This window comes from Schistocerca nitens, chromosome 2 (genome assembly GCF_023898315.1).
Source record: "Schistocerca nitens isolate TAMUIC-IGC-003100 chromosome 2, iqSchNite1.1, whole genome shotgun sequence".
NCBI classification, from domain to species: Eukaryota; Metazoa; Arthropoda; class Insecta; order Orthoptera; family Acrididae; genus Schistocerca; species Schistocerca nitens.
The window spans coordinates 339779163-339793873 of NC_064615.1; the positions used below are offsets into that span (position 1 = coordinate 339779163).

The window sequence follows — 14711 nt, forward strand, 5'->3', positions numbered from 1 at the left end:
TGGGTGTGGTTGGGCAGTACGACAGTGACAGAAGTGCACGACAAAAGTCTTGGCAGCTGAAAACCGAAAGCCACGGGTGAAAGCCCACGACTGCAACTTTCGTATGGCACCCTGTCTGCAACACTGATACTAGAGGAGCAGTAATAAAAGCAAAAATCGTAAGACCACTGGCGGCTACTAGAAAGAGGGAGAGGGTCAGTACAGAAACATGCAGGACCTCACTCTTGGGTATGAGGCTATTGAGCGAAGCACCCACTTGAACCTGGAATGTACAGCATGATAGCAAGTTCTTGACAAAAATCAGGAATGGACAGCGGAGACCTGGGAGGGAGCTGAACATTACAGATGGTAAAATCCTTATGTGCCCTTACACGAACAGCCAGTCTCCAAGGATGTTCCAAAAGGCACAAGGTCACTGTATACAGAGTCCAGCACATACATACAAACTCCACCTAATACCCTCTCACTGTGTGTACAATTCTTAAAATAACCTCGGTAGCCGCTAAGGGCAGGGGTTCGAGTTGCTGGAAACCACACTTCTTGGATGGTAGTAGAGAATACTGGATAAGTACTTAAAAGCTGCTGTAGCTCAGCCAGGCGGTGGAAAAATCCATTCCACTGGAGGATCGGACTGTCTACATACTGTGGGGGTACGAGACGACAAGAGGGGCAGCGGAGCAGGTTATGACCCAGGGTCATGTGCTGCCACCGACATATGTCAGAGGACATAGGTTCCGCAACACACTGCATGGGGAGATCTGGTGTCTCAGGGGCCACTGGGATTTCCACATTGGGTGCATAAGTAGTACATGCAGAGTCTGCTGGAGTGAGGGCCTTCGTCATGGAGGACTTCTTTTTGTTGTTCTCCTTATAAGACAAGGACTGGGAAGGTGCCCTGAATTGGTTTCAGGGACAGGAAGAATGAGAAGACCGGCGGCCAGCAGCTTGTGGTTTCTTCAGTCAGCAGAGGTGTCTCGCTGTGAAACAGCAAGTACCGTGGAAGGAAGAGTCCCGAGGGACCTCTTCCTAGCTAGAGATGGTGGAGGAAGATGAGGCCCCTCCAGCTGGGTGACAGGGACTGGTGTTCCTCACAGGTGGTGAGCCAATACCCCTGAAGTGGGCGCGATGAAAGCACCAGAAGGGCCCACGAACACCTGGGGAACAGGCATCAGTGAGTGGCTCTGAGAGCCCACTGTAGGATTGGTTATTTAGTTTAAAAGGGGGGGGAGACAAACTGCGAGGTCATCGATCCCTTGTTGTCCGTAAAATAATTATACAAAGGAGAGAAGAAAAGAAAGGAGATGTACAGCACAATAGCAGGAGAATGGAAGAACCAGAAGAACGACAGGAGGGCACCCAACACTACTATGGGCAGACGAAAAAATAAATAAATAAATAAATAAAAAATAAAAAGGAAAAGCCAGCCACTCTGTGACATTAAAACATCCAGCCTAAAAGCATTAGAGTGGAGAACACAAAGGGACAAAGGGCACACGCGAAAACTTAAATTAGCCAACGAGGCATTTTCAGCTAAAATTAATGGCAATGAGTCCAGTAACTGAAGAGTCCATCGCAGGGCAGCCAAAGGACAGCTCACCAAGATATGGGCCACTGTCAGCCAGGCAACGCACCGACACTGAGGTGGGTCATCACAGTGCAGTAGGTAGCCTTGTGTCACCAAAGTGTGGCCAATTCGGAGCCGACAAAACCACACAGTCCCTGTGAGAGGCCCACAAGGAGGTCTCCCACACATTCGTAGTCTCCTTAATGGCACGCAGTTTGTTGTGCGTACTGAGGTTATGCCATTCCATCTCCCAAAGCCTCAAAACCTTGCGTTTTAGTACTGAACGCAGGTCAGTTGCAGAAAAACCTATCTCCATAAGCAGTTTCCACGTAACCTGTTTGGCCAGCCTGGGATGCCAAAGTGACCTGGGGTCCAGACAAACACCACTGAACGGACTGGAGTGTTCCAGGGCATAGATGCACTCCTGGATGGTCGCTACCAAAGGATGACAAGGGTAGCACTGTTCGATAGCTTGTAGGCTGCTCAAGGAGTCAATATGGAGAAGAAATGACTCGCCAGAGCATGAGTGGGTGCACTAAAGAGCATGAGAAATGGCCGCCAGCACTACAGTGAAAACACTGCAGCCATCTGGCAAGGAATGCTATTCAGTAAGTCCTCCATGGACATAAGTGAAGCCAACCTGATCATCAGCCACTCAGCCGTCGGTGTAAACCACTTCACAGCCTCAATACATGTCAAGAATCGAGAGGCAGTGGCAGCGGAGAGCCGCGGGGTTAACAGAGTCCTTACGGAAATGTGAAAGGTCCAGGCAAAGCCGCGGCCTAGGTGTACACCACGGAGGTGTACATGAATGCACCTCAAGAATAGGTTGTGAAGGTAAGGACTCCAGTAAGGAAAGAAGGGACTGGACACGAACTGCAATTGGAAGCCCTGACCTGGGCAGCCGATGCGGGAGATGAACCGCCGTGGGTGGGAAAAGGAGACGGTAATTCGGATGCGCAGAACTACAAACTTGTGCAACGCAACTGGCCAGCAATTGTGTACGCCTAACCAGCAATGGAGTGACTCCGGCCTCTGCCTGGACACTGGTCACCGGACTCACCCTAATTATCAGTGGTAGAGCGACCCTTGCAGAAGCCACCCTGACATAGACCCAGCAAGCCATGTGACTCCAGGGCACAACCCAACTGCCGACATACCACATGTTCCAGCAGCTTACAAAGAACATTGGTGAGGCTGATGGGCCGATAGCTATCCACATCAAGCGGGTTTTTACCAGGTTTGAGCACCAGAATGATGGTGCCCTCCCGCCATTGCGATGGAAATACACCATTGCACTAGATCTGGATGAAGATGACGAGAAGATGTCACTTGTAGTCAGATGAGAGATGTTTAATCATCTGGCTGTGGATGCGATCAGGCCCAGGCTGTGTCTGGGCAATGTGCAACAGCACTGAGGAGCTCCCACTCTGTAAATGTGGCATTATAGGATTCTCTGCAGCGTGTAGTGAAAGAGAGGATGTTCCCTTCCAGTCGCTGTTTGAGTGTGCGAATGGCTGGGGGGTAATTCTCTGACGCAGAGGCTCGAGCAAAGTGTTCAGCAAAGTGCTCGGTAATCGCATTTGCGTTGGTACATAACTCGCCATTTATGGTAACACAGAGGACACCTGTTGAGGCCTGGTACCCAAAAAGACATCTGATCTTTGCCAGGACTTGGGAAGGTGACGTGTGGCACCCAATGGTGGAGATGTATCTCTCCCAACATTCCTCCTTCTGTTGTTCGATAAGGTAGCGAACATGGGCACAGAAACCATTTAAAAGCTGAGAGGTGCTCCAGCTTATGTCGCTGTAGAGCTCACCGACGTTCCTTCACTGCTTCAGCGACTTCTAGCTACCACCAAGGGACTGCCTTATGCCTTGGGCTCCCTAAAGAGCGAGGGATTGTGTTCTCTGTCGCAGAAACAATTGCGCTAGTCATCTGCTCAACCATCATATCCATGTTACCGTGCGTGGGAGATTCAGCATTGACAGCAGAGGTGAAAGTTCCCCAGTCCGCCTTGTTCAAAGCCCATCTGGACAGGTGTCTGTGTGCCTGACACTGAGGCAGTGACAGGAAGATGGGGAAGCGGTCACTACCACACAGGTCGTCATGTGCTCTCCAGTGGCTAGATGGGAGAAGTCCTGGACTACAAATTGATAAATCAATGGCCGAGTAACTATCATGAGCACACTGCAATGTGTGGCGGCCCCAGTATTTAAGAGGCAGAGGTCGAATTGCATCAGTAAAGTTTCGACATCTCTGCCTCTGCCAGTATGGTGCCACCCCACAAGGGTTTATGGGCATTAAAATCTCCCAGAAGTAGGTAAGATTTAGGGAGTTGATCAATCAGTGCAGCTAATACATTCAGGGGCACTGCACCATCTGGAGGAAGATATACATTGCAGACAGTTATTTCCTGTGTCGTCCTTATTCTGACAGCCACAGCTTCAAGATGGGTTTGAAGGGGCACATGTTCACTACAGACCAAGTTTAGGACATACACGCAAACTCCACCTGACACTCAATTGTAGTCTCTATGGTTCCTGTAAATATCTCTTATAGCCGCAGAGGGCAGGGGTCCGCATTGCTGGGAACCAGGTTTCCTGGAGGGCAATGCAGATAGCAGGTGTAAAGCTTAACAGTTGCCGTAGCTCGGCCAGGCGGTGGAAAAACCGCCACAATTCCACTGGAGGATGAAGGCATGGTTCATTCAATGAGGCAGTTTACACCTCAGAGTCACCTGCTGCCACCGATTTATCGCCTGAGCAGCCTATATCCACTGTGTCTGAGGGTCCGGCAAGATCTAGTTTAATGCGGTCTAAACACACATAGAACTCATCATGCCCATATCATTCACAAAAACTGAGTTACATGCACACTAAAATACAAAAATTTGAAAAATTACCTGAAAAACATGAATTTTCGAAGTGTGGTAGCACAAAAGGGACAAGTGGTATCCAAGCCAAATTTCACACACTGCATAAGTAGACCATAATGATACATATCTCAAAATTTCAGCATGTTATTGCAAGACATTTGTGTACAATGGAAGTTGACAGATGTATTTGATGATGTAGCCATTGTTCCACAACACAATTTTGTAAAAACATATCGTAAACTGTTCTGCCTCTTCTTATCCTCTCCCACAACTGTTTAATCACTAATCAACAACATATAGACAGATTAACACAAGCTATCATTAATGTTTACTGCACCTAACTGCTAAAAACCAGTTGATTGTGCTTCGAACAGAAGTTCTCCCACACTTTAGCTACTGTACTCTGTACATTGAGTGGCAAATTGTACTGTCTTCCTGACACTGTGGTAGGAACTGGAACTGTCATAAGAATATGTTCAAAAGGAATCCAACACCTGTCTGCTAAACATGGCCAACGAAATGATCTTGCTGGTCCTGCTGGTGCCATGAAGTTCACAAATACATCACCTTCTGCTTCACAGCACTCTTCAACACATCCTAAGTACCATTTGTCATCATAAACAGCAATAACATAGCAACCTGGTTGTATGTTGCTGCTTTTGCTTCTTGATCCTGAGTCAGACACACTGTGAAGACACATGTTGTGCATGGACCTATAGTTATAACCGGACAGTCTGCTCATCTGCACATTGTCAGAGTCCGCTGGAGAGAAGTGATGATGGCTCCTTGTGCCTGCAACAGTTTTAATATGTTCTAGTCTGCTTATTAGCAACTCTTCGACTGATTTCAGCTAATCTTTGAAAGCATAGAATGATTGTATGCCAGAGATATTTTTCTGTACCCAGGTAAATAATTGAAGAGGTGTTAGAATGTGACCTTCTGTAGAGTGCTGCAGACTAGCTCATGATGCCATGCACTTAATGGTAGCACCAATACCATCACGTATATTTTTACCATGACTTGTTGGGAAAAAATTCAATTCTGCGTGAATCTGAAAATCATGGTACTGCATGCATAAATTTGAGATTTTTACAGTTTTTGTACTGACTAGTTGCCACATCACTGAAGTATTTCGCGAAATATATGAGAGGCAGCTTGTTTTTCACATATGCCATGACAGTGCGAATGTGAGCATAAACTGCAATGGCATCATGAATTAAACAGTCACTAAAAATGCACAGGTTCATGACAGACACATCACCTGATTCACCTCTATAGAAAATCGCAAATGGGTGGAGAGTTGCTTGACTGTTGTCCCAATGACATCCTTGGATGGCATCTTGAACTATAAATGCATAATTTTCAGAAAAGTCTAGTATTACTATACTTTCATCTTGTTTCAAATTATCCTTACAAAACTGGAGATAAGCCGATTGTGCTGTTGCTGTGAAGCTGTGTGTGGTCAGTTTGTCCGTTTTTTGACAACACATTTCAACAAAATCTTCCACTGTACTTTGCTTTGTTTCAAGACTTGTGTGATCCATGTGTGTCCATTGTTGATAAGAAACAAGTTCATTGCCATCCATAAGGAGTTCACCATACAGTTTGTTATTCATGTGTTCTGCAAGATTTCCCTTACCAGGACACATTTCACACCTGTGTATCATGCACTGGTAGGAACTCATGTCACACACTAGCAGCTTCATTGCACCTTTGTAATCCAGACTAGAATCCTTTATAGTAGCAAACATCAGCTTAGCATTTTGATGGGTCTTACATACACAAACATTGTGTGTGCCCCTTGCACTTACAGGCACAACCCATTTTGGCTGAAGATTGAAAAAGATGATAAACCTACTTTGGTATTGTGATACTTTTGCTTGAATTCTACATATAGTTCTGATATGTTGCACGGCAACAGTCTTTTTAACGTCTGTACACGTACATTTCCCATTTTCACAGTTACATAGTCTTTTTTTCCAGGCATTATTCGGTTGTAGTCATTATTTTCATAGAACTCTGACACTAGCACCTTTATTTCTGAACTCAATTGCTTAACATGAGCCTGCTGAAGTTGTGGAAGCACTCCTTGGGTTGCTTTTATTTTCTAGCTTGCTTTACCGTATATATGTAGAAACATTTAATTCCTTTGCAGTGTAGTCAATAGACCAGCTGGAGGGTGCAAGGGTAAGAATAGCTACTTTTTTCTGGCGTGTGGATATGGCACATTTTTCTTTCAAATCATGCACAATTTTGTCCATATCAGAACATTTATGGCATGATTTCTGTTCCTTTGGAGCAGATGGTCCTTCCTCTTCCCCCATTAGTGTGTCAGCTATTTTGTTTTAATTCCATTTTAGCTTCTTGCAGTTTTCTTCTACCATAGCTGGGCCTGTCTCTTTTCCCAACTTTGTGTGTCTTCATGGGAGACAAACCAAGAGCAGTCACTGAAGTATTTAATTGCTAATCCGCTGTGGTTGTAGGTGGCTGATATTCTTCGTCACTGTCATGTAAATTATCAGAATATTCTTCATTTTTTAGCAGTGTAACACACCTGGAACGTAACTTTTGTCCTGGTTTCATGTTAAGTCCCATGCACTCATTCACTTTCAATACTGATTTTATATCAATTTCTCTGAGGCTACACTTCACTGTCTTCTTATGAATCTGAAATGGATCAAAACAACTTCTTTGTAGGAAAGAATACTTATCCAGAAACACTTTCATATGATGATAAACACTAAAGTTTCCTGGAACTGTACTTCAGGGTGTATCCCGGTTCTCCATAGCAACAAATCTTGGTCCAATTCATCCAGATCATACAGTACAAAGCGAATGCCACATTTTGTTCCATATGTTGTTTTATGACATTTAGATGCTTGTGCTCTACCAATACTGCAACTTGTTTGAACAAAAGCACCACTAGTACACTCTTCTGCCTCTGCAGCTTTATCTGAAACAAGCTGTCTGAATCATCACTATTACTTGCTAAATCGTGTTAAAAGAAACGTAACCAAATACATGTCTGACAACTTTTATTGTACACAAATGCCTTGCAATAACAAGTTGAAATTTTGCCACATATTATATTATGGTCTACTTGTGCAGTGTTTGAAATTTGGCTTAGATATCACTTGTCCCTTTTGTGCTACCACACTTAGAAAATCCACATTTTTCAGGTAATTTTTCAAATTTTTGTAGTTTTGTGTGCATCTAACTGTTTATGTGACTGATATGGGCAAGATGAGTTCTTTGTGTTTAGGCCACATTAAGCTTACCACAAAAAAATTTATACCCTTTTTCAGTGAATTATATTTGGCATAGAGGGCACCTACAATATGTACCTTTTAACGTATTACATTTTTTAAATTACATTTTGGAATTTTTCATTTTCCCTCAGCAATATGTTGGTGTTTTGATTCATAGAGTGTGTTCTCAAGTGGATGTTACTGGTTTGTAAAAATTTCACTGGACTTTGTGGAATAGTTCCAAAGTTATTAAGACCTGAAGTTGGGTCTGAAGATAAGATTGACAGATGCGGGTTGCAATTTCTAGGTCACGCCACCTTCTTTCACAAGCCATAATTCTGGAACTAATTGGCACGGGAACTTAAAATTTTGTACATGAGTGTTCCACACTTCGTAGCATTGGTGTGCTAAATTTCAGCCAAATCTGAGACTATCAGCTGGAACATTTTCTCAAATTGGCCGAACTGACATGGAATGATGCTATAAGATCATCTGGTATTATGTGTAAAATTTACAAGAAATGTTCACATAAAACAAAGCAGATACTTGTATTTTCTTCATCATATGCAAAAGCCATTTCTTGGAAATGTAACATGAGTTACCAAGAATAATTATAAGATTTGGTTTTATAAATATAATAATGTAACAATTATTGTGATATAGGTTTATAGAGCATTCTGTACAAAATATGTTTTGAGGCATAAAAAATATTTAATAGAAACATTTCCTTCTGTCAATTGTCCAAAACTTATAAACATCACTTTGTAACGTGAGTTACCATGGAATGACCCTAACACATTCTCCACTCCTGTAAGCCTCCTGGCCTCAACCTGCTAACCCATTGGTACCACACCCTCTACTCAACAGGTTTACATTCCTCCGTCCTGTCACCCCCTCCCAATGCATGCCATCTTCGACATGAGCCATGCCTCAGCTCCAGTACCCATGTGTTGCATGCCTACCTCATCCACCTCTAATCCTCCCACCTGTGTTCCTATCCAGCACATCTGCTGCCTCCCTCCAAACTTTTAGCTACCCTTCCCAAACCTCTTGTACTGCTTCCCATCCCCCCCCCCCACCACACACACACTTTGTGTGTGTGTGTGTCATCACAACAGATGCACACAATTCACTATTTCATTTAAGACAATAACCGTCACAACACACACTTCTGCAGAGAAGTATTCAACAAGAGCTATTAATACTCAGAGTAAATGTTTTCTATATTAAAGCACACAATTCTGCTTCACACAGATCCAAAAACACAAAGTATCTTACACATAAGTGAATATACTACAAGGGTACCCCTGTAGGAAGCTGAAAGATGAGAATAGAAGCCAACAATGCCAGTGCTCCACGGAGTTAGCAAAAATATATTCTACCTAAAAACTTAATGCGCACTCAGAAAGCAATGGCTTAATTTTTTGCTGTAAGGAAGACTGCTCTCTCCTCACTGAGGTACTTGTTTCTATAGAAATAAGACCAAGGAATGAGTGTTTCATCTTGAGAGAAAGTATTACTGCACACTTATGTGCATGCATGAAGATCATAATACACAGTTAATGTTGTTGTTGTGGTCTTCAGTCCTGAGACTGGTTTGATGCAACTCTCCATGCAACCCTATCCTGTGCAAGTTTCTTCATCTCCCAGTACCTACTGCAACCTACATCCTTCTGAATCTGCTTAGTGTATTCATCTCTTGGTCTCCCTCTACGATTTTTACCCTCCACGTTGCCCTCCAATGCTAAATTTGTGATCCCTTGATGCCTCAGAACATGTCCTACCAACCGATCCCTTCTTCTGGTCAAGTTGTGCCACAAACTCCTCTTCTCCCCAATTCTATTCAGTTAATGTTACAATTTCTTTTTAGGGAACATAGCAAACAGGTGGGTGTGCAACAAACTTGAGGTTTCCCGGTAAACAACCATGTTTATGAAAAAAATGGAACCTTAATTTACCTGCCAGAACTGTTTAAATCGTAAAGGTGTAAAGTCATTTGGCCTGCTGGACTGTTCATATGTGACTGCCTTAAAGTGAGACCCTACTAGGGATAATGCACAGCTATTTTTCACTGTTTACAATGTAATATGGTAGACCAAAATGCATATAATGAATCTTGGAATACCACTTTCCGGTATATGTGTCAAAGATTCGGTATAGTTCTGAATCAATTACATGATTACCTTTTGCAGACTTTATCATTCAATACAATATCAGTAATAACTACAAACTTTAGTAGAATGTAGAATTCATAAGCAACAGCTCAAAAAAGGCATTATAAAACAAAGTGTAAAAACTGATGCTTTGGGTGCTCACGAACCGTTTAAATAAAAAGCACATGTACACGTTATTTATACTTTGTAACTGGAAGTCATGTTATTGATAGAAATAGAATGTATGAATTAACGATACACTGTTCAGCATGAGGCAAAAGCCAATTTTATATATGAAAAGCTTTATTAGACAGAAAATAAAACCTATGCATAACATTGCACATATGTTTGCGACAAGATGATGAACTTAACATTTTTGTGAATTGTAAATTTGTTTTGTAAAAAATCAACTTTTCTTTGTTCACTGAAAACCACTGGGGTCATACAAACCAGAAGTAATTTACACCAGATATATTCACAATATGTGAGTGAACTAATAAAAAACATACATTACAGTTTTTTACTGTAACACTCATTTTATTTTCATGAATATCACGTAAAAGAAATACAAATTTAGATTAGGATCATACTGACGCCAGTGTTACTCAGTGCAAAAAACCATGAATAAAATTTAAAGTGTTGTAAATATAAAACTGGTACTACTGGTATCAGGAAGGATAGATGGTATCAGCACCTACCAGCAGGAGTAGTCAGTCAGTCAGTCAGTCAGTTACATCATAATTTGGTTAAACTTCTTCAGTATAACTTATTTTCTCCTGTGTGTTAAACTGCACAATGTTATGTGCCAAATGTAACAAACTTCACAAAAAGCAATTGAAAGCCTGGTGTTGTCTAAATTTAGAGACACAGGGTTATGCCAGGCAACAAACAGTAGGCTAAATGTGATATCCCAGGTCTTCGTGGAGGACAACATAAAAAAAATCAAACGAGTTTTGATGATTCCAGATAAAAAGTATATTCCCCTTTGTTAAAATTTATTTATTTGTGATGGACATCTGTAAAAATAGTTTTGTTGTTCACTTACAATTAGGTTGCTATGTTGTTGCTATTTATGATGACAAATAGCACTTAAGATGTGTCGCAGAATGCTGCAAAGCAGAAGGTAATGCATTACTGAACTTCATGGCACCATAATTTCACTGGCCATGTTTGGTAGACATTTGTTGGAGTCCTATTGAAGATAGTCACAACATGTTATAGTTCCTACAACTGTGTCAGTACAATTTGCCACTTGATATACCGAGTACAGTAGCTACAGCATGAAAAAACATTTGCTATAAGCACTAGCATCTGGTTTTTGGCAGTTAAGATGCATCAAACATGAATGGTAGGTTGTGTTAATATCCCAATATGTTGCTTCTTAGTGATTAAACAATGGGGAGGGGGGAATAAGAAGAGGTAGAAAAGTTTAAGATTTTTTTCCAAAACTGTGTTCTGCGACAATGATCACATCACGAAATACATCTCTGCCAATTTTCACGGTGCACAAATGTCTTGCAACAACAAATTGAAATGTTGAGACCATTACATTATGAGCTAGGCCTGCTTATGCAGCACAAGAAATTTGACTTTGCCATCATTTGTCCCTTTTGTGCTACAGGTGATTTGTCAATTTTTTGTATTTTCCTGAGCACGTAACTCAATATGTCAACATGTATGTGTGTTTGGCCCACATCAGGATCAGGTTTACTACAAAAAGGTTGGTTGGTTGGTTTGGGGAAGGAGACCAGACAGCGAGGTCATTGGTCTCATCGGATTAGGGAAGGACGGGGAAGGAAGTCGGCCGTGCCCTTTGAAAGGAACCATCCCGGCATTTGCCTGGAGCGATTTAGGGAAATCACGGAAAACCTAAATCAGGATGGCCGGACGCGGGATTGAACCGTTGTCCTCCCGAATGCGAGTCCAGTGTCTAACCACTGCGCCACCTCGCTCGGTTACTACAAAAAGTATCAGCCTCTCCTTGACTTAATTATATTTAGCATGGTGGACAGTTGTTATTTTCCCCTCATAAGTATGTTATTACTGTTTTGATGTAGTGCTTGTGTTCGTGGATGTTACTAGGTCGTAAAAATCTCACTGCATTGTGAGGAATATTTCCTAAGTTATTGAGCCCTGAAGCTGGCTCTGAAGACTGATTGCCAAATGTATATTGCATTTTCCAGGTCGTATGCTATAATACTGGAACTGATTCTCAGGGGAGCCTTATGCTTTGTACATGAGCATTCCACATGTGGTAGTATTGGTGTGCTAAATTTCATCCAAATTTTTGACTATTAGCTGGAGCCCCAGTTGAACTGACACAGCACAACCCACTTACAAGTACCTGATGTTCACTTCTTTCAAAGAGTGTGTGACATTTTGTTCTTTGAACATAAACAGAATACATACTTTTCATTTTTACAACATATCTACGAAGACAAGGCACACCATGCAACAGCTGTTTTCTATGAATGGAGGTAACTTACAGTACTGCACATACCAATCTGGATCCTATCAGTAACAGGTCTAGGCTATTTTCTTAATAACGGCATCATTGTCTTCTTTAGTTGTTAATTCACATGTGCAGTAGAGAAAACAAAATTTAAACAAATAATATATGGAGTGCATTCTAAGATTTCTCATCACATACAAATCTCAGGTTAGGCTACACGTTACTGGGCAACCTGTCCTCTTCTCTGTCAAAGATTCGCAATTTTTTCCAGAAGGGAGTTACGATCTACTCGAAACGACATGCCACGAAACCAAACTCAACTTACACAGTATCTTTTCAGACTTTTTGAAATTCTGCATCTATTACATTACACATAGCCTATGGCAGCACTGCCTTACCCGTTAGGTAACTGTCCATCAATGGCAATGGAGCTCAGTTCATCACAGAGCACCTTAGGTGAACTGAAGTTGCCTAAGTGCACTCTTTCACCTGAAATAATATTGAAATTATGCATTAGCGTACTTCACATATCACATTAGAGAACCTAAACTGATTATCGAGCAGTCCATACTTTGATAGTGACTTTCCTACAAAAGGTAGTCAATAAAATTCAAAATTTTATCAGAAATTAAACTTCTACGACCATTACATTTGACACGTAATTATCACTGCATAAAACCGAACCACAGCAGATGCGTAGCGTTTCCTTTTGCACAAAGCACCACTCTCAAGATCCTCTCATTTACTGTCAGTAACCGATTAATTTCTACTTTTAGTATTTTATGGATCACGGGGAAGACGTGTCGCTTTCATGTATTACGCGTCAAGCGGTTTATAATAATATACATCCTTAAGAGTAAATCAGGCTACGGATTGTAGCATGTTTGTGCTTTTACTTCAAGTTACATTAGCCTTAATCTAGTTTCAAGGTGAAAATATTTAGACGAGAAATATTCGTTAGTAACACGCGCTACAAAACTTGAGAGTGAGCACCATAACTGATTATTGGCCTATTTTGAGAAATTAGAATTGCAAATGAATTTCTTGCATTTCACAGAAAGCATAATACACAGCAACAATCTTACAACTGAAACTTGCACTCTCTCTTCAACTCCACCAACAAAACTCACTTATAAAATAAATCGTGAAACTAAGATAAACGACAAAACACATTCACCTTCGACACAATCTATGCCGCTGTCACTCATGTTCAACAACACTGAACACAACACAACACAACACAACAAACGACGTTCTAACTGAAAAACCAGTTCAAATATCGTGCAAAAGCGAAATAGATACGCCTTTGGTGGGATTAAGTGCTGCCAATACACTCATTTCGCGAAATTCACGAACTTTAATTTGAAATGAATGTATCATTACGTAAAAACCATAAATCCCCATTATGGTCGCTATACTCAAAAATAAATCTTTCGAGAATTTATTTCAGGCTTCCCTAGACATTACAATTGCAACATCTAACTACTCAGCCATAGAGTAAATATCTCTGGAGTGATCATTGCGTTCTGCGCATGTTGTCAACATTAAACCAGGATTGTCACTTGTTTTCGAATTTCGAGACTTCGCTGTGCGTGTGTGTTTCGTGCAGAGTTTGAAGTTAATAATAATAATAATAGTTTTTGTTGTGTTTTCACCGTTTGTTGATAGTGTAATAGCGTTGGTGAATTACTGTTGTTGCTACGGATCTAAAGAAAAATATGTGAAAGGAGGGATAGTAACTTTTCATGGGTACATACCATATAGCTCTAATTATAGTTATCATATTAGTAAGGGACACTGTATATGTTTAAAAATTTCGAGACGCATTATAATTAAGGCTTGATTCTGTAGGCCTATTTTTCTACGATTTTATGACTATATAATAGATATTACGGGTCGTACAAAAGCTTACAAACAATCGCTTCCTCATAAATTTGCTAATGGAACAAGAAAACGAATGGTTAGTTGTTTCAGCAAATACTATCCTCCATGCATTTATCAGTGACTTGTCGATAATGTATACAGATTTGGAAGACGGGAGACAGATAAATTCAATAGAGTGGGAGTCTGTAATCGTCGTCGTATAATATGTGTGTCCAAACCTTTTTGTTTACTATAAAGTTACAGTAGGAGACCATGTTAAGTGTTTCTAGGACATGGAGAAGGATTATGTGTGATTTATATTTTAGTTTCCCGAAGGACGAACAACGAGTAAAGATCTGGCTCCAGAAAATAAGGAGGAGTAATTTTGTCCCCACAAAATATTCCAAAGTATGTTCAAAACAATTTGAAGAGGACTGTTTGGACAGAGAAAAATTTGGACGTGTGTGGCTGAAGGTAGATGCTATACCAACTATTTTTAATCTTCCACAGCACCTACTACCAAAAGTACCCACACGAAAACCACCTGTAAAA

The 14711-nt window shown here is 41.3% G+C and overlaps 1 protein-coding gene across 1 annotated transcript in view; it reads right to left on the minus strand.

Annotated features, from left to right (window-relative positions):
• The window catches only part of LOC126236134 (targeting protein for Xklp2 homolog), a 132342-nt gene extending 118658 nt beyond the window's left edge, over nucleotides 1–13684 (minus strand). Inside the window, exons 1-2 of the mRNA XM_049945214.1 lie at nucleotides 13474–13684; nucleotides 12695–12785 (exon numbers count right to left, since the gene is read on the minus strand). Of these exons, the coding sequence (XP_049801171.1) occupies nucleotides 12695–12785; nucleotides 13474–13504 (122 nt within the window). The 5' untranslated portion in view covers nucleotides 13505–13684. The remainder of the gene's footprint in view (nucleotides 1–12694; nucleotides 12786–13473) is intronic.
• Nucleotides 13685–14711: the final 1027 nt, after the last annotated feature.